Source organism: Ammospiza caudacuta, chromosome 19, assembly GCF_027887145.1.
Source record: "Ammospiza caudacuta isolate bAmmCau1 chromosome 19, bAmmCau1.pri, whole genome shotgun sequence".
Lineage (NCBI taxonomy): Eukaryota > Metazoa > Chordata > Aves > Passeriformes > Passerellidae > Ammospiza > Ammospiza caudacuta.
In genome coordinates, this window is record NC_080611.1 from 12516911 (window position 1) to 12535908 (window position 18998).

General features: G+C 61.2%; 1 protein-coding gene across 4 annotated transcripts in view; it reads left to right on the top strand.

The window, feature by feature from the left end:
• Nucleotides 1–18998, top strand: part of RBFOX3 (RNA binding fox-1 homolog 3) — a 121564-nt gene that overhangs the window by 85116 nt on the left and 17450 nt on the right. For all 4 annotated transcript variants that reach the window (XM_058817465.1, XM_058817468.1, XM_058817464.1 and 1 more), the window contains exons 3-4: nt 11500–11544; nt 17444–17780. In XM_058817465.1, coding sequence (XP_058673448.1) covers nt 17679–17780 — 102 coding nt within the window. In that variant the 5' untranslated portion in view covers nt 11500–11544; nt 17444–17678. The remainder of the gene's footprint in view (nt 1–11499; nt 11545–17443; nt 17781–18998) is intronic.

The following is an 18998-nucleotide window of genomic DNA, read 5'->3' on the forward strand; positions in this document are numbered from 1 at the left end:
CAGGCCAAGCCAGCCTGCTCCTGGACCATGGGAGGGGCAGGCTGGGAGCACTGCAGGGTCAGGGGTGTCCCGGCAGGTCCTACAAACCTCCTTTGGAAAGTTCTCCTTGCTCCTTCTTGGGAACACCAGGCTGGACCCCGAGGGGAGCAGAGCAGCCCCCTGCCCCGCTCCTCCCCACTGCGCAGCAGGCAGGAACCTTGAAATACGAACACTTAGCTTTTTATTACCCCATTTAATTGCTGCCTGACAGCCTAATCCAGCATTAAAAACACCAGAGCTCAGGGGAATTCGCCATTGTTATTCAACATGGATCTCTCCCCGTGCTCAGAGGTCCCATCTGCTGCTGCCTTCCACCCGCTGGCTCCTGGGACATGCTGGTCCATCCTTGGTGCTGCTGGTGGGGATTTCCTCCTGCTGGAGGTGACAGGAAGGGGGATCAGGGGGAATGAGGAAGGAGCTGGGGCCCGTGGGCAGCAGGGGCAGAGGGCTGGGGCTGTTGGGGTGAACCTGGGCTGTTATCAGGGCACTGTGGTGCTCACAGGCTGCAGCTGGGATAGAAACACCCATGGCTCTCCCCAGCTCCACAGATGTGAAAAGCAGTTGGGGAAATCACTTTTCCTCCCTGCCAGCACTTAACCCAAACTTCCCCCAGCATGGCAGAGGGGCGGCCCAGCCCAGCCTTGGAGAGGCCAGTGAGTTATAGTAATGGACACTGTGCAAAGTGTCTGTGCTGCCCATAAATCCATACCCTCCTGCAAGTGCAGATGGGCCATAACCGTCCATCATCCCCAGGCAGCGTGGCTGTGCCAGGGTGGGTTTCTCCTCTGCTGTTTCTGCAGCTCCAGGGAGCTGCAGCAGAGCTCTCTCCATAATGGAGCACGAGCAGCCCCGTGGGTTAAGGGGCACAAACAGGGGGTGTCCTGAGGCTGGCGCTGGTGCAGGCACTGAGGGGAAGGTGGCAGGACCAGGGTTGAACCCTGCTCTCTCTGGCTCACCTGCATTCCATGGGGTGACTCTGCAGCAGTGCTGGAGGTGGGCAGGAGGGAAGGAGGGTGCCAAGCTCAGAGCTGCTTTGGTGCTGCTGGGGCTGAGCAGGAGCAGCAGCCCTGCCTCACCCAGAGCACCAGAATGCCCTGGCACAGCCTCCGGGCACCTCCATTGGCATTTCTGCATCCTGTGGCAGCAGGGCCCGCCGAGGCTGGCATGTGGCAGGCAGCTGTGAGTGCTGGGCACGCTGGAACTGGGTTGGAGCTCCTGCTGCCAGTGTGGGAGGGTCTCTTTCCTTGAGGAATGACCTGGAATTCGATCAGGCAGCTTTTATTAGATTGTGAGACTGGAAGTGTAACTGTGCAGGATCAAAGGGAAGCCGGCAGTGCCGCGAACCAGGACCTGCAGGGCTGAGCGAGAGGAGCCACCCTGGGAGATGGAAATGCCCCCAGCAGGATGCTGAGGGACTCCAGCTCCTCACGGCAGAGCCACTCTCATGCAGCCCTGATGCCTCAGGGGCTGCTGAGGGACAGCAGGCTCCTCTGCTGAGTGCCACCAGCTCTGGGGCCACTCTGCCCTGTGCTATCAGCCAGGACCTCTGTACCAGGACTAAGCTGGAGCTTAGTCAGGGAGAGGGAAGGTCCTGGACACGGCCAGTCCTGGGGGCTGCAGGGGTCCCAGCAGGGCTGGTGCTGGCAGCAGCACTCAGGAGGCACTGGGACTGGGCAGGATGGGCAGGGAGAGCAACTGCGGCAGTGATTAATGGCACCTGGGCAGAGCTGACAGCTCGGGGTGCCCACGGTGGCAGGGAGCAGCTGTGTGTCCCCTGGCCAAGGGCTCTGGGTGCCAGCCGGGCTCTGGGTGCCCTGGCTCTGGGTGCCCTGGCCAAGGGCTCTGGGTGCCAGCCGGGCTTTGGGTGCCCTGGCCGAGGGCTCTGTGTGACAGCCGGGCTCTGGGTGACAGCCGGGCTCTGGGTGCCCTGGCCAAGGTCTCTGGGTGCCAGCTGGGCTCTGGGTGCCAGCTGGGCTCTGGGTGACAGCCGGGCTTTGGGTGCCCTGGCCGAGGGCTCTGGGTGCCAGCCGGGCTCTGGGTGCCCTGGCCAAGGGCTCTGGGTGCCAGCCGGGCTCTGGGTGCCAGCCGGGCTCTGGGTGCCCTGGCCAAGGGCTCTGGGTGCCATTCTGTGCTGCTGCCCCTGCCAGGCCATTCTCCCGCTCTGGCCGCTGCTGCTCCTGCCGGGGCCGTTCGGACACTCTGGCAGCACGGCCGGGTTTATTAAGCCAATAAAGCACTGTAAAGTACCCGCACAGTGGAGCCCCTGAGGTGTCCTTGTGCACAGAGAGGAGCTGGGGGATGCCGGTGATTGCTCTGTCACGCTCAGAGATGGAGAGGAGCGGGCAGCGCTGCGCCAGGCTGCTGCTGCTGCTGCTGCTGCTGCGGCACTGGCGCGGCTGCCTCTGCTCCAAAGCCCTCCCTGCCCTGCCCCTCACTGGCCCTCTGCACTTTTTTAGGCATTTCTGGCCCTCAAGGGGCTGCACAATCGGGGAATGCTGGTGGCATCTCCCTCACCCATCCCTGGTGCCTGTGGCTGCCCAGGGAGAGCTTTGTCTCACCCTCTGCCTGGGGCTCCACTCCATTCCCAGACCTGGGGAGCTGCTGTGTTTTAAAACCAAGCAGATTTAAAAAGCCTGTTCACAGGTTGGTAGAGAAACAGCTGATCCCAAGCACCTCATGCTCCCAGAGGGTTTGTGAGGGGTGCAGAGCACCCCTGGGATGGCGATGGCCGCAGCCCTCCCGGTGCTGCCGGGTGCTCCTGTGGGTGCTGGTGGCAGGCACTGCTCCAGCAGCATGCAAAGCAGGCCCTGTGTAATAGATAATAATTAATAGACTGCTCTGGTGGCAAGCTAGGTAAGTAGATAAATAATTTTAATTATCCTTGGGGAGGCTGTAAAATTCGCACACAGCCCTTTATTAAACTCTCTGTTTACAACAGTCATTTATATTGTGTGTCATTTTGCATAAAACCCCCCTGGGGCCGAACAACACCATGCAGCACCGTCCCTGGCACTGCCAGCACTGCTGCTGCTCAGGAGGGCAGGGAGCAGGGCCTGGGGGATACAGAGACCCCAGCCAGAGGCAGCTCCAGCTCTCCCCTCAATGCACCCACCTGAAGCTGGTGCTGCACCCCAGCCCTGCCAAGTTCTGCCCACCTGGGGATCCCTGGGGGCTCCCCCAGACCCCAGCCCTTTCCCAGCAGAGTTGATAGGTTTGTGCTGATGGCAGGGTATTTTTTTCCTCCTTTTTTTGCGCATGTCTCTCAAAAGAGCCATAAATTCCAAGCTGTGAAATCCCGCTGCGTCAGCAGTCTGCAAAATGAAGTGATATTAAACGTGACAAAAGTCCCTCTAATTCACCCTGGCCAGTTCCTGCTTCCCTCCCCAAAGCTGTAACTGAGAGGTGGAAGAGTGGAGGTTGCCATTGTCCCTGCCTGGAATCCACTGAGCCATCCAGACCTGAGAATTGTATTAATTAGGGATTATTTACAAATGACTCTGCTCTGGCTGTGCCGCACGCGCTGCCCTGTGCACAGGTGTGTCCTGCCGCGTGTCACAGGCGTGTTCACCTGTGCTCCTGACATCTCCTCATTGCTGCAGCTCCCAGGGGTGGCTTTGCAGGGGCAGAAGGACACGGGGGTGAGCTGTTACCCTCCCCGTGACCCCTCGTGCCCTGGCTGTGCAGCAGAGGCGCCGCTGCCGTGCCGCAGTGCCCTCGCTCGCAGAGCCCTGCACTGATCCTGTTCCAGTGGCAGATTCCAGCAGAGCCCCTGCCGGCCTCAGGATGAGCCTTTGGGCATTTGAAATCACTTTTACAGGAACAGTGTGTGTTTCTCTGCTCGTGGATGGGTTCTGTGCTGTCCCCACTGCAGGCATGAAACTCTGCAGAAAGTCATCGAATAATTGTAGAGTTTAATGTCCCCACAATGGGGCCGACATTTGTGTTGTTAATTTTAAAACGCTTTATTTCATCTCTGTTAAGTCAGACTCATTTTCAACAAGCTGAGTAACTCTTTCTCCCTAACTGTGGAGTTGTGTTTGATAATTTCCTTCCCCGTGTGGGGTCTGTTCTTGTCCTGGGAGGTCAGTGAGATGGCAGGACAGGACAGAGCGCTGTGCTGTGTTACCTGCCCAGGTGATCCTGGTGTGTTCCCCAGACAGGCAGGACAGGACAGAGTGCTGTGCTGTGCTGTGCTGTGCTGTGTTACCTGCCCAGGTGACCTCGGTGTGTCCCCACAGACAGGCAGCTCTCACTGTCTCTCCTCTGGGGTACACAAAGAGCTGTGCTGCCCACAGGTGAGGTGCAGGGAGTGGTTTGGGGTTGGGAGCCTGTAGCAGGGGTTGTTTGGGGTCTCGGAGCAGGAAGGAGCATTCCCCAGCATGCTGGGCCAGGGCTATCAGTTATTTCAGCAATCGATGGTATTGATGCCATGCTAGCTGAGGAGGCCACTGGAGGGCTGTTCTTCCAAATCATTACATTCAGAGCTGAACTATCCCCTTTTCGTATAAATCCTGACAAATAAAGATGAAGCAGGGCCTTTCCCGTGGAGCTGCAGCCCAGAGTCAGGACTGGCACTGTTTGGGGCACCCCTGTCGGGATGAGCAGACGTGCCAGAGACAGGAAAGCTGCTCTAAAGGACTGTCACTGTTGGGTCCCCTCTGCTGCATCTCTCATAGGATAGGAGAGCTCCCAGGGGTCTCTCCATGGTCAAAATCCAGAGGGCACGGGACACACTGTGGGGATGGACCCTGATTGTGAGCATCTGATGGCATCAGTGGCAGCAGGAGCACCCCAAGGAGGAGCCTGTTTCCCTGGGGTTGGTATCCCCACAGCTCCTGGGGTGCTCCTGTGCCCGTTGGAGCTGGCACACAGAGCTTTGGGCACCCACGGGCCCACAGAGGGGCTCCTTCCATTTGCTTTTGTCGTTTTTCATTTCAAGATGAAATTAGGCTGCATAAAGAAAAGCCCAGCCTTTTCTTGCAGCACTGCATCAGTGCATCCCTCGAGGGGAAAACACTCACACGGAGGTTTTCAGGTTTTCCTGCACTTTGCCTGTCCTCGTGTCTCCATCAGGGCTTTCAGAACGCTCACCCCTGGCCAATTCCCTGCGTGCTGCGTTTGGTGCTCTGGGGTTTGTTTCCTTTTTTCCTGTTGTTTTCAATCAATTTCACAGTAGGTTTGTGGTTGGGATAAAAGCATCCCCTGCTCTCCACTCGCCTGGCAGCGCTTTGTGTCTGTGTGTCCCTGCTGATGCCACCCCAGGGTGAGCAGGGCGGGTGCTCCTCGTCCATGGCTCACCTACCTCTGCTCCAGGGCTCGTGCCGTGCCCAGGTGTCCACAAAGGATGCCCTGAAATCCATGATCTTCTCTCACAGTCGTGTCCTGCTCGGCTGCTCCATGTTCCTGCTGGCTCCTCCAGCCCCTCTGGTCCCCCTGTCCCTGCTGGCTTCATCCCAGATGTTCTCCTATCTCCACATCCCAGTGTGGATCCATCTCCTTGTGCCCTGTCCCACAGGTTATCAGGGAGAGGCTGAGCCACAGGTTAATTTACAGCATGTGGGGAGGGGACGGGAAGAGGTCTGCCCGCTAAATAAGTCATGAGGCCGGATCCCAACAGCACAATTAGAATCCTCCATTAATGATTATTTATGGGGCTGGGAATGCTTATTTAACCTGACTATATTAAATATTAAACCAAATTATAATATTTATACCGGTATTTACAACAAAAGGAGGCGGTGGGTGGCTGGGGCAGGCCAGGTGAGTGAGGGAGGTGTGTCCAGTGCCACAGGGGTTGTGGGCAGCACTCAGGGGCTGTGGGGACCAGAGCAGCAGTCATGGCTCTGCCATTTACCCCAGCCCAGCCATAGCTTTAACCTAAGTGGCAGTAATGCTGCTGGAGGAAGGGGAAGGAGTTTTGGGTGGGAGATGGTGTCTCCCAAACTGGGACAGTAGAAGGCAAAGGAGCCCTAGTGGATGTGGGGTCAGAGGGATGTGCCCATAGCTGTGCTGCTTTTGTCACCTTGGAGCTGGAGGTGACAGCTGGGCCTCGGGGTCCCTGCTGGGGCTCCCGCTGTTGGGGTTCCCCGTGCCCGGTGCTGCTGCATGCTGGAATGCAGCTCCCCGTGGCAGAGCCATGGCCCTGGTGCCACCAGCCCTGGGAGCTGCAGGGGCTCAGTGCAGATCCCTGCGCGCTCCTGAGCCGCCGTGACTGCCGGCTCTGCAGCCCGCTGCAGATAAAATGATGATTAAGGGGTCCCACCCTATAAGCAGACAACCATGTTGACCTTATTTAGGCTCCTAATCAATTTGCCCCTGGTGTGATTAATTGAGATGCCTGCCATCGATTTGCTGTGCGACAGGAGCGGCTGAGGTGGGATGCAGTGGATGCAGCAGGGAGATCTCTGCGGCGGCCGAGCGAGGCTGAGCTGGGCAGCTCCAGCCAGGCAGGGTTACCCCAGCTCTGCTCAGCCCTGCTCCCAGGGCAGCTCCTGCTGCTGCCCGTGGGCTGCTCGTGGGGCTGCAGTGGGGTTTGCACCCCCTGGGAGCATCCCCAAAAGGTGCCATGGGCACGGGACCTGGGAAGGACGGTGTGCTCTTCTGAGCCAGACAGCAGCTTGGGAAAGAGCCCCCATGGCCCTTGCCAGTGCCAAACCCTCTGCGGGGGCTGGTGAGACCCCTCCCAAGGTGTGGCCCTCCCCAGTGCCCCTGAAGGAGCTGTTCTGGGACCACCAAGCACCATGAACCCCACATGAGTGGGAGAGGCCCTGCCCAGAGCCGCCAGCTGGAGACGAAGGACCTACAGCACGGATGATTGGAAAGGATTTTCTAGCTAAATTGCTGAGCAGATGGATTTACCCTGGACTGGTCCTTGTGGACTCTGGAACATTTTCTCTCCTGTCACAGCTCCTTTTTATGACCTGCCATTTGCTCCAGCAAGCGAGAAGTGAGCCCTTGGCACGCAGCTCCTGTGGTTAAGGGATGCAGCGGCCGTGCTGCCCGCAGCCACAGCTCCTTGTCAGGAGGGTGCTGGGGCCTGGCAGGGCACCCCTGCCCACCCTGGCACCCCGGGCACTGGCAGGGGCTGGAGGGTGGCAAGGGGCAGCAGTGGCTGAGGCAGAGGAGCTGGCAGGGCTGGCACAGGGCACGCTGTGCCAGAGATGCAGCCACTGTTTATATTTCAGTTTATATATGTGTTTATATTTCTGTTTATATCAGATCATTGCAGTAACACCTGCAGAGGGGCATGGCCAGCAGGGCTCCAGATGGGAGGCTGTGGAGCAGGGCAAGCCTGGAGCCACATCCTGTTCTGGGAGAGCCCTCTGTGGTGCAGTGTGGGCAGAGGGACAGTGGTGGCTCTGGGGGTGCTGGGTTTTCCCCCTGCTCTGCCATCAGTGATTCCATCAGGGATTCCATCATCAGCACTTCCCCACGGTGATCCCACCCGCTCCTTTGGCTTCTGCTGTCCCAGCTGGTGACTGATATTTCTCTTTCTTAGAAGAAGGGAAGGACAACACAGTCTTCCACCCAAAGCCCTTCCCCTTCCTCCAGCAGGGTCCCTGCCATTTACATTAAAGGCTATAATGGGCTGGAGTAAATGGAGCAGGTTTGCAATTAGTTTTCCAAGTACTTATCTCATTAAAGTAAATGAATTATTGATTTAGTGACACTCATGCTTTTAGTGAGCAGCACAGTGCCATCCCTGCTCCGCCGCTGGCTCCTGCAGCCGGCCCTTGCACGCTGCTCCCGTGGGCACACGTGTGTGGGCATGTGGGCACTGAGCAGCAGCTCTGCCTCTCCTGGCCTGGGAGCCAGCACGGCCACGCTGGGCAGGAGAGCAGGAGCTGCCTTTGGGAGGGGCCCTGCTGAGCTGGGAGGGATGGATGGGGACCTGCTGCACCCTGGAGCGCTGCTGGGGACGTGGCAGCTGTGCCAGGACGGCTCCTGCCAGCCCATCCTGCCGTGCAGGGGATGCCAGGGAGGGAGCTTGGCTTGCTCTGGGGCTGTTGGTGCAGCACAGGGCAGGCATGGGGCTGGCATGGGGCTGGCATGGGGCTGGCAGGCAGGGTGAGGAGCTGCTGTGGCTCCCTGGGCCATCCCAGCCCCTGCAAGGGCACGGAACAAACAGGGTGTGGGGATGCTCAGCTCTGGCAGAGTGTGGCTGCAGGAGGATGAAGCACTGACAGGCTGTGCTGGAGCCAAGTGCTCATGGCTGAACCTGCCGCCCCCAGCTCGCTGCTGATTCAGCGCTTTTGCTCTCCTCTGCGCAGAGGTTTCATCTCTCCTGTAAGATAAAGCACTCCATGAACGGAGAGCTGCCTGCTCGGAGCTGCCCGGGCAGGAGGGGCTGCGCTGTCCATGCTGGGGTGTCCATGCTGGGCACTCTCCCCTGCAGCTCCCGTGCCTGGGGGACGCCACAGGGGGCTGTGCCAGGGATGCCAGCAGGATGCCAGGAGTGCCAGGCTCCTCCGGCCATGCCCGCTGTGCCAGCGGGCGCCCCTGGCTCACAGCAGGTTCAGGAATGGCACTGGAAGCTCTGATCTCCTGGCCAGCACGAGGAGGTGCTGATGGGCTGGGAGGAGGCGCCAGTGGCCAGCAGGAATTGCAGGAAGGATTTCAGCTGTTCCTCAGGTGGGGTTTGGTGGCCAGCAGAAATTGCAGGAAGGATTGCAGGTGGGAGGTCGCAGCTGTTCCTCAGGTGGGGTTTGGTGGCCAGCAGGAATTGCAGGAAGGATTTTGGCTGGGATGCTCACAGGTGTTATTTAGGTGGGGTTTGGTGGCCAGCAGGAATTGCAGGAAGGATTTTGGCTGGGTGGCTCAGAGCTGTTATTCAGGTGGGTTTGGTGGCCAGCAGGAATTGGCTGAGAGGTCACAGCTGTTACTCAGGTGGGGTTTGGTGACCAGCCTCTGCCCCAGTCTCTGCCCCTGCCCCTCCTGCCCCTGCCTCCAACGCTGCTGGGAGCGGGATGTTTTATATTCCTTAGCTGGGGAAAAAAAAAATCCCTTCTCATTTAATTAAAAATGTTGACATTGTGCCTGGCCATCCCACCCGCCGGAGAAGGTGGTTATAAATTAAACATTAAACCTTTAATGGCCCATAAAGAAATTTTTGCTGCTGTTCTGTATATGGGGATATAAATAGAGAGGGCTGTGGGGGGAGGGTGGGACATTATTGTTCCTCAGCCAGATAATCTTTGCTAATGAATTTAATTAAAAGCAAAATTAATTTAGGATTTTTGGTGGAGGGAATGGTGGTTAAAATGTACTTTGAGAAACTACCAAGAAGTTTCCCAGCAGATCAGAGCCAGGCCTGCCTTGGTTTAAGTGTGGGGATGGGGGTGATGGGGTGCAGCTTTCATGGCATCCCTGCAGCTGGGTGACACGGGTTGCATTTCTTGTGCAGACCCCCTGATTCTGATCCAGGTGGGTTTGGCTGGGCTGGGATCACCTGTTCTGGCAGCAGGTCCCTCTGGGGCTGTGCGAGGCTCCAGGTGGAGTTGGTCAGCCCAGACCTGTGCCAGAAAAGCAGAGACTGGACCAAGATCCCCCAGATCCTGCCCAGAGCTGCTCCTGCCCCTCTCCATCAATGCTGTGCCAGGGGTTTCCCTCTCCTGCTCTGGACAGACAGGCTGTGGCTGAGCATCCCCTCCCTGTGTGTTCTGGGACCACCAGAGGCCTGTGCTGGGCTGGAGCTGGGCTTGGCCCGTCCCTGTGTGTGCCAGGAGCGTGGCACGTCCCAGCTGGGCCCATCCTGGTGTGAGGCCCCGTGGTGCTGTGGGGAGCTTCTCAGAAGGCGCCTTTCCTGGGAAATGTGTTTGGGAAATGCAGTTACCCACCGCCGAGCCCCCCCGGGAGCGCACGGAGTCAATTATTCATTGCAGAGCAGGCAGAGCGGGCTCCCAGCGCTGCCAGCGCTCACTGCCAGCCCTGCTCTGTGCCGGCTGTGCCATGCCCTGCTCCCAGCCTGGACCCTGGTGGGCACTCCCTTGGCACGGCTCGGGGGTGGTGCCTGGGGCAGGAGGCTCTGCCAGGCCTGCAGGGCTGTCAGCATCGCTGGGAGCCAGGGAGCCCCCAAACATCTGTGTTAGGGCACCCACAGCTGGGTCTGCCCTGGCCTGGGGAGAGGGGACCCCCAGCCTGGTGAATGCCTGGTGCAGGGTGAGAGTGTTTGCAGGGTTTTTATCATGAGAGTGCTAATGGAAGTCAGCACCAGCCTAATGAGCTGTACTCCTCCATGAATCTGATTCATTGAGGCAGGAATTACCATAATTGATTATCCTGCTGCGTGCCTGAGAGCCGCGTTTGCTAACAGAGTGCCTGGGAGCAGTGTCTGTGCATCCTGAGCCGCCGGACCGTCCCTGGGCCGGTGCTGCTGGGACCAGCTGTGGGCTCAGAGCAGCCCCCAGGCACCCCCAGGGTCCTGAACCCCCCTCGGGACCCTCGCCTGGGGCTGCTGGCCCTGCACTGGGGGCTGAGCGTCTCCAGAGCTGCTGGGCAGGTGGGACCCAGCGCCCGCCGGCCTCCAAAGCGCAGGAACGGGCACACGCAGCCCCCCTCACTCTTTAGCCGCTCCTGGGATGTATCAGCCATTCCCGTTATTTCTGAGGGGCTAACGTGATTGATGAATGTTTGCCTTGGCCACGCTGCAAAAGCCAATTAGTTGAAGTGCAGCTTTCAGGAAGTTTTCTTTGAAATTTGGCTTAATTTCCAAGAAGTGCCCAGAGCCAGGAGAGCAGCGTGCCGCAGGGGCTGCTCCTCACAGGAGCGTGTCCCTGTGCTGCTGCGGGCTGAGGGCTTGGGATGCACCGAGCCAGATGTGCAGCCAGCATTGGATGGCAGCTGTGCCCTGTGGGGTGTGTGGGGCTGTGCCTGCAGGGCTCTGGGGCCCAGGAAGGGACCCTGGGTTCCTGGTGCACTGATGGGGCTGAAGGAGAGGGCATGGGGCTGCTGGGTGCTTGTCACTGTAAGACATGAAATAACACGACACAGACACGCTGCTGTTTCCAAGGTAAAAAGGGGAAGTTTATTTTTTGACTCTAACATTTATAATTTCCAAAAGTGACAGTGGATTGGAGGGTGACAGTGCCACCTCTCCAATGACACTGGACAAACCAACAGCCCATCAAATTTCTCCTCCTCCGTAAAAGAATGCAAACCAATGAGTTATTTACAGAAAGTGTGTGAGAAAGTTCATTACAAGAATGTAAGCATCAGAAGGCTTAGAAAATCTTAAAAAATCAGGGTGGCAGGGGCTGATGCTGCTTGGCTGCCCTGGGCTGAGCCCCTGGCCTGGCCAGCACAGGCTCCCCAGTGCCCAGGGAATGTCACTGACATCCAGCTCACATCCCAGCACCGTGCAGACATGGGCAGGCAGCGCTGACTGTGACAGGTTAGTGGTGACGGTGATGATGATGATGATCACTGATTTTAACCCTTCCTCCCCTTGCCTGTGTTTTCCAGAGCGCCCCGTGCGAGCGCCGCGGGAGGAGCTGGGCTCAGTAAAAGGTACGGAGGGTTGGGGTCCCAGCCAGGGGCTGCCTTGGCTCTGCCCTGGCTGCTCCCGGGGTCCCTCCTGCATCCAAACCTGCGTGTGTGGGGTGGCAGGGAGCTTGGCACGGGCAGGGCAGGGCCTGGGGCTCAGGGATGGGGCTGGGGGCACAGAGCTGCTCCCGGGGTCCCTCCTGCATCCAAACCTGCGTGTGTGGGGCTGGCAGGGGCCCCGTTCTGCGGCAGTTGCTCACCCAGGAGATGTTTGTCCCCAGGGTTCTGGGAGGGTCACCACAGCTCACAGTGTCCCAGGCTGAGGCAGGGCATGGCTGATGTGAGTGGAAGGTGAACCAGAGCAGGTGCCCTCTGCCAGCCTGTGCCCGCTGCTCAGGTGTGGGTGGCTCCTTCCTGTGCCACCCTCACATCTCTGGACTTTGCAGCATCAGGAGGAGCCCATCACAGAGGGGACACTGCATCCCCCCAGGGTCCATCCCACTGAGGACAGCCAAAGCCAGTGGAGTAGAGGGGCAGGGAAAGCTGAGGGGCTGCAGAGGATGAGTGTGGTGCATCATCCACAGCTCTGGGCCCTGCCAGGGGCTGGGGGTGCCAGGGCGTGCCAGGGGCAGTGGCCCTGTGCTGCAGGAGCTGCTCACATGCAGGGCTGTGAAGGGGAACACTCCCATCCTTGGCACACACAGGACAAGGATGGAGGTGACCTGCTGGGAGGGATTGCGGTGTGGAAGGGACCTGAGATCCTGTGGGAAATGTGCAAAAAGAGCTGCCAGGAGGAGCAGGAAGGGTGGGAGCAGAGTGTGCAGGGAGCCAGGATGGACAGGAGGAAGGCTGTCCTGTGCTGGGCTGTGCTGTGGGCCTGGGACACTGCTCAGCTGTGGGGCCGGGCTGCCCCCAGCCCTGTGCTTGCTGGTGTCTCAGTGGTTCACTCCCCATTGAGGAGGGGGCTTTGCTCCCCCCAGTGCCCTGCTGTGTGTGGGCGGGCGGGCACGGCTCAGCCCTGGGCTGCAGGGATCTGCCGTGGCCCTGGCTGTGTCTGCAGGAGGGGAGGGCAGCAGGGTGGGGGTCCTGCAGCTCAGCTGCCCCTGCCCGCTCTGGGTGGGAGGTTTGGGGTCTGCACAGGGGCTCTGGGCTCTGTTGGTGTGGCTGTAGAAGGAGAGGGTGGGATGGAGCTGGTCAGGGAGCTGGGGAGGTGCTGTGCTGCTGCCCCTGCCCAGTCTGTCTGCTGGTGATGGAGGGGTTTCATTCTGCTGCATTCATTCTGGGCCCCTCTGTCTGTCTGTCTGTCTGTCCCATACTGCAGAGCTGGGGGCTCTGGCAGGGCTGGGGGCACCCCAAGTCGCAGCTGGGGCACAGAGAGAGAGGAGAGGGTTGGGATCACAGAGATATAGGAGGGAGCAGGGAGCCCCCCGCCCCAGCTGCCTGCAGTGGTGCCTCCGCTGCTTTATCACCCTCTCCTGGTGCTGAATTATTGAGAGTGTTGCTCTCGTTTATTGCCGTGCTGGAGGAGAGCTGCCTCCAGCCTGGTGCTGCTCTGAATGTGATTATGGGGCTGTGGATGTCAGAGCCAGCTGGGCCCCCGAGACCAATCTGCTGCCCCCCTCACTCCTGTGCTTCCCTTATCCTTATTTATTCCCTCCCTCCCCGCCTGGCTCAGCGCTCGTGGTCCCCCTGCTCCTTGCAGTGTGTGCCCCTGGAGCACAGAGACTGAGAGCCTGACGAGCAGCACTGCCTGCCTGCCAAGCCAGGGGCAGCAGGGGCTCGTGTGCAGGACCCCGACCCATCCCAGGGTGGCTCAGACCCCTCCTGTTGTGTGCCCTGTGCTGGCACCTGGGGCTGCTGCTGAAGCCCCCCTGTGTGGGGCACAGGGCTGCCAGTTCAGAGGCTGCATTTCTTGGGTTCGGTCACAGCCCCCTCCTCAGCTGGCGAGGTCATACCTGGTGCTCCATCTTTGGGATTCAGAGCAGGGGCTCAGAGTGTCTCCAGTGACCTCCGAGAGCTGCTGGAGGAGGAGGAAGGAGCAGGGACAGATGGAAGGTTTAACAGGGTGCCAGGGAGCCTTGTCAGCCCTTGTCGCTGCCCCGGCTTGGAGCAGGGACCATCCCTGTGGTGCTGGGGACGTGGGACCTTCCTTGCCATGGGATGGATGCTCCTTGTCACGCAGCAGCTCTGATCTGTCAGTGCCTTCATCTAATTGCTTGATGTCTTTGAATAACTACTAATGAGCTTCTAATTAATGAATGCCTTGGCTTGGGGGCATTTTGAGTGGGTGGCAGGAGAGGATTAGGCTGGTGCTGCTGTCCCTGGGTGCTGTGGGCTGCCAGCACTGCCCTCACAGGGTGACCCCGGGGCTGGAGCACCTGATGTCCCAGCACAGCCTCGAGGGCCCTGAGGCAGAGGCTGTGTCCTGCCTGATCTGCAGCTCCTTGGCATCTCTCAGGAGTGCCAGCACCCAGCTTTGCCCTGTGGGGAGTGCTGCAGGGACCGGGGGGTCCCACCAAGCACCAGCAGCCCCCAGGACACCCAGTGCCCCCGTGGCTGTGTGCTGTGCCCCCGTGGCAGGTCCAGGACATGGCATCATGGCATCATCCTCTCTGCTGGGAGAGGAAGCACGGGGCTCCCAGTGCTGCCAGGTGTTGGAATTTCACTGCATCCTGTGGGTGGGAATCTGGGCACGAAGCTGGGCCAGCTCTGGGCTGGCAGCAGCTCTGACAGGTGCCCAGGGCTGGGTGCAGTGCCCTTGGCACCTGGATGTGCCACAGCTGTGCTCAGTGGGGCTGGGGGCTCCAGGCAGACCCCTGGGCTTGTTCCTCGTGGATGAAGCTCCCAGATGTCCCAGGGTGTCCCTTGGAGGAGGCCTGAGCCTTTCCGCCCTTTCCCAAGGAGAGGATGGCACCGCTCTGGCTGCCTCGGGCGCCTCCCAGCAGCTCTGCCCTGTGCAGCACGTCCATCCCGGTGCCTGGAGCAGCCAGATGGGCTGAGCTGTCCCTGGCAGGTTCCCTCAGGGGTCTGGGTGTGTGCCCACCAGTGCTCCCAGTGCAGGCTCTGTCCCTTGGCCAAGGCCACTCCTGTCCCGGTGCCGTGTTGTTCTCCCTCTTCCAGAAAACAAAACCAAGGAGCCCTGAAGGGTTCATTTAAAATAAATAAAAAACTGGGAATTGTGCTGATTTGAAGGAAAGGCAGCCCCATCCTGAGCGGGGGAGCGCAGTGCCAGCCCGGCCCCGAAGGGCAGAGAGGGATGTGCTGAGAACTGCAGCCCTGTGCAACTTCAGCCTTTGATCGTATATCTCACACGTGCCCTTTGCTTTCCCTCTGCTGATATTTATTAGGTTTAATTTTACTGGGACACGGCTGTAAGTGAGACAGATGGAATGGGGTCTGTGCGCCTGGTGAACACATCTTAATTAAACAGATAAATAAACTTTCCTTCCAGGAGGCTTCAGTTTCGGAGGGGCTCCTCGGGGGCTGCGGCTCTGCGGGGCGGGCACAGCCCTGGTGCCACCACTGCTGGCTGGCACTGTGGCACGGTGTCACCGGGAGCAGCAGGGTGAGGTGGTGCCAGCAAGGTGTCCCTCTGAGCTGACAGGGTGCCACCCTGCCCATCAGTGTCCCCCGGGCTCCCCGCTGCAGAGGGACATCTCTGCGGCCGGGCACACCTTGGGGATGGCAGGAGGAGAGGGAGAGGAGACTCCGGCTCTGCTCAGCTCCCAGAGCTGTGCCCATTCCGCTGCTGGCTCAGGGCAGTGCCAGCACGGCCAGGAATGCCTTTGAGTCACCCTGGCCGGAGCGGCGCGGGGGAGGATGGGCACATTACCTCATCCTGGAGCCGCTCCTGCCTCACGTGGTGCGCTTGGTTGGGCACCGCAAGGCCACCGTGCCAGGCATGCCCTGCCGTTGTCACCTCCAGAGCTGCAGTGAGCCAGAGCGGCCCAGGGCCTTTGGAGCTGCCTGCTCGGGGTGCCCCTGCCCTGCACGGGGTCTGTGGGTGTGTGCGGGTTCCTGGGGGAGCCCCTCTCCCCTCAGCTGCACCAAGGGCTGTGCAGGGACACACTTGTCGTTTCAGAGCTGTCCCACATCCTCCCCTGGTGCTGGAGTGCAGAGGGCATGGCATGGGAGGGAAGGGAAGCTGGGCACCACCAGGAGAGCGGGGTTTGAGCACCAGGGTGTGCCAACGGGGCCACAGCATCTGTCCTGGTCCTTGGAGCAGCTGTGGTGGGCACCCACGGGGAGCAGTGCCTGGGGATGCTGTTGGCAGCAGATGTCACTGCTGGACCTTTTTGGTGCCCAGTTCCACAAGGTGGTGGTGGTGACAAAGCCTCCCCCGGGCCTGGCATCCCCTCCCTGCAGTCCCCTTGGAGTGCATTCCCCCAGTGTCAGGACCTGCTGGGAGGGGCTGGCACCCCCTTGGCCCCACACACCTCTTTCTCAGGGTGGCTCTTGCAGATCTGCTTGCAGCAGGCTCTCCCTGTGCCTCTGGGCCAGCCGTGCCACACGCACGCTGCTGCTCTGGAGTGTCTGCAGCAGGAGCCGTAGCACTGCGAGTGTACCAGGACACTGCAGCATGTCACTGTGCCTGGGGATACTGTGGAAAATCCCAGCTCCAAACGGCTGGTTGTGTGCTGGAGGCTCCGGCAGGGACAGAGCATCAGCAGCTGCTGGCACAGCCCTGCCTTTGTGCATCACATTTGGCCGAGACGGAAGCCGAGCCGAGCCCAGGTTTCGTTTCCTCCATGCCCCAGCACAATGCCAGCCTGGCAGCCTCGGCACTGCCATGGCTCCGGAGCTGGGCACGGCGCTGGGCACCAGGGAGGGACCCACGGCAGCGCCGGGGCTGCAGCGGGGCCGGGATGGTGGAGGTGGGACGGGACCCGAGCGAGCACACCCGGCTGTCCCTCGCGGGCACTGGCACGTAGAACATTGCCATGGCAGCTGTGGCAGCGGCCGGGCTGGTGTGGATGCGTCAGGGCAGCACCGCAGGGCTCTGGGAAACGCCAGAGCACCTCTGGAGCCCTGCTGGGACTGACCTGTGCCCGCCAGCGGGCGGATCCTGGGGCAGAGGGTCCCCATGGCTCTGGGGAGCGCAGGGAGGCAGTGCCAGGGGCAGGGCCCCGTGTGACCCCATGGAGGAGGGCCCCATGTCACCCCAACGGGCAGGGGTCCCTGTGTCACCCCAAGGGGCAAGAGTCCCATGTGACCCCAGGGACAGGGGTCCCGCAGCCCTCCGTGCCAGGGGGACGGGCAGGCAGGCGGGGGCTCCCTGGGCTCCCACACCTTGGCAGGGCAGGGCAGTGGTGCCCGGGGCATGCGGGCAGCGGTGAGGTGCGGCCGGCCGGGCAGGGCCCGCTGCGGGGCCGTGCGGGGCCGTGGCTCCGCTGGCTCCCGTGGCTCCGCTGGCCCCGGTGGCCCCGGAGGCGGAGCCGGGGCTGCCGCACGGTCCCGCGGCCCGGAGCGCCGGCGGCCGGCAGCGGGAGCGCGGCGGAGCGCACGTGTGCGGCGGGCGGGGTGCGCACGGGGGATCCCCGGCAGCCCCGCCGCCCGCCCCGCACGGCTCCGCGGCCCCGGCTGCAGCGCCGGAACCCCGGTAAGAGCCTTGCTGCCCGGGAGGGAGCCGGCCCTGGCCGCCCGGCCCATCCTGCCCCGCTGCCTCCCCAGCGTGCGGCCGGGCGGCGGAGAAGCCGTCCGCAGCGCGGCGGCGGCGGAGGGGTTAAGTGCGGGATCAGCTGTTCTCATGTCATTACGGATTCTCTTCATTTTATACAGAGCTCTGTTTGATGTCTGAATGCACAGGGGACTCCCCCTCCTCCTCCAACTCCCACCCCTTTTATTTCGCTCCCGAGCCCTCTCTCCTTCCTCCTCCCCTTCCTTTCTCTCCCGCTCCGCTCTGGCTCATGCACACCCTTTGCAGACCGTGCGCTCAGTGCCAGTGTCTAATGGCCCCGAAGTGAAGAGCCAGGCGCTGCTCCGGCGGCGGCGCGGCCGGCCTGCCGCAGATGAACCCTCCTAACTAGCGCCGAGGGGTCGGGAGGGACGGCGAGCAGGGGAGAGCCCGAGGGGCCAGCCGGGAAGACGAGGATAGCGGTGGATAGCGGTGTGCGGAAGAGGACGGACCCGCGAGCAGCTCCACGGCTACCTGTCGACACATGCTGTGCTCCATGGCTAACTCGGGCTGCCTCCTTGTCTCCAACTCAGGCATGCTTCCTCACTCTCTCCCCTGTCCTCCAGCCTTCCTCTACCTCCAACAGGTAAGCCACCCTCTCCAGGGGATTTTTTTGCTTTCCGGTTCGCACGTGTTTGTGGCTGGTTCCCTCTCGGCAGAGGGTAAGAGCTTGGCAGCTTCTCGCAGCCTCCCCGCTCCAGCCCCGGGAGCCGGGGATGCTGTTGGCGGCTCGGCCGCAGCTTTGGGGTCTCTCGGTTTGCCCAGGGGGAGCAGGGCCAGGGCAGCGGGCGGGCAGTGCGGCAGGCAGGGCAGGGCAGGGCAGGGCAGGGCAGAGCCGCCGGCGCGGCTCCAGCGCTCCCGCCTCGCGATGATGGATGCTCGTGAGGAACGAGGCTCCTGCGCGGCCTGAGCAGAAGGGAAGTGATGAGCTCGTGTGTGCACACGTGTGTGCACTGTGTGTGCGTGCCCACGGCCGGGCATTGGCTGTCCCGCTGTCACTGGAGGTGCTGCAGAGGGGCTGGGGGCACGTGGTGCCAGGCGGGTGCCAGGCTTGGGTTTGCCAGCCCAGAGAGAGGCTGCTGAGGTTGTCAGTTTGGTCCTTCACCTGGGCCAAGGTTCCTCTGTCCCACAGGGCTGCCCTGGTCCCTGTGCTGGACCCTGACTGCCGGGTTTCTGGGCCCACCATCCCAGGGGAAGCGCGGCTTGGGAGAGGCAGCATCTTCCTCAAATGCCTCCGTGCTGCGTCGGAAATCCCGTCTGCCAGCCAGGCAAACCGCTCCATTTGTGCTTTCAGGAGTTTAAAAATTCATGGCATCCTCGCTGCACTCGGCGTGGCCGGCGCAGTTCAGCCAGCGGCGAGGACGGGCACGCGGGTGCCAACCAACAACCCTCACCCCAGCGAGGAGGCCGAGGAGTGCTGTGTCCCTCGGGGTGTCTGTGCCCGGTGTCCGAGCAGGGTCGTGGCCAGAGCACGGCCAGGGGTGGTGGGCATGGCGAGGCCCAGGTGTCTCTCCCATTCCGGTGCTGGCCGTGGGCACGGGGGCTGCGGCGGGGCTGCCGAGGCAGGCCCGGGATTTATTGCACCCAGAGCCCGGGGACAGCCAGGGCTGAGCTGGGTTTCACCCTTCCCAGAGCTGCACTGAGCTCCCTGTGCCTGCTGCACACCTGACACTGAGCAAACCTGTCCCTGAACGCCTACCCATCCCAGGGATGGTTTCTGTCCCTAGGAAGGAGCACAAGGATGCTCTGTCTGCAGCATGGGGGATGTCCCTCTCCAGCTGGGATCCCCTGTCCCTGGCCACAC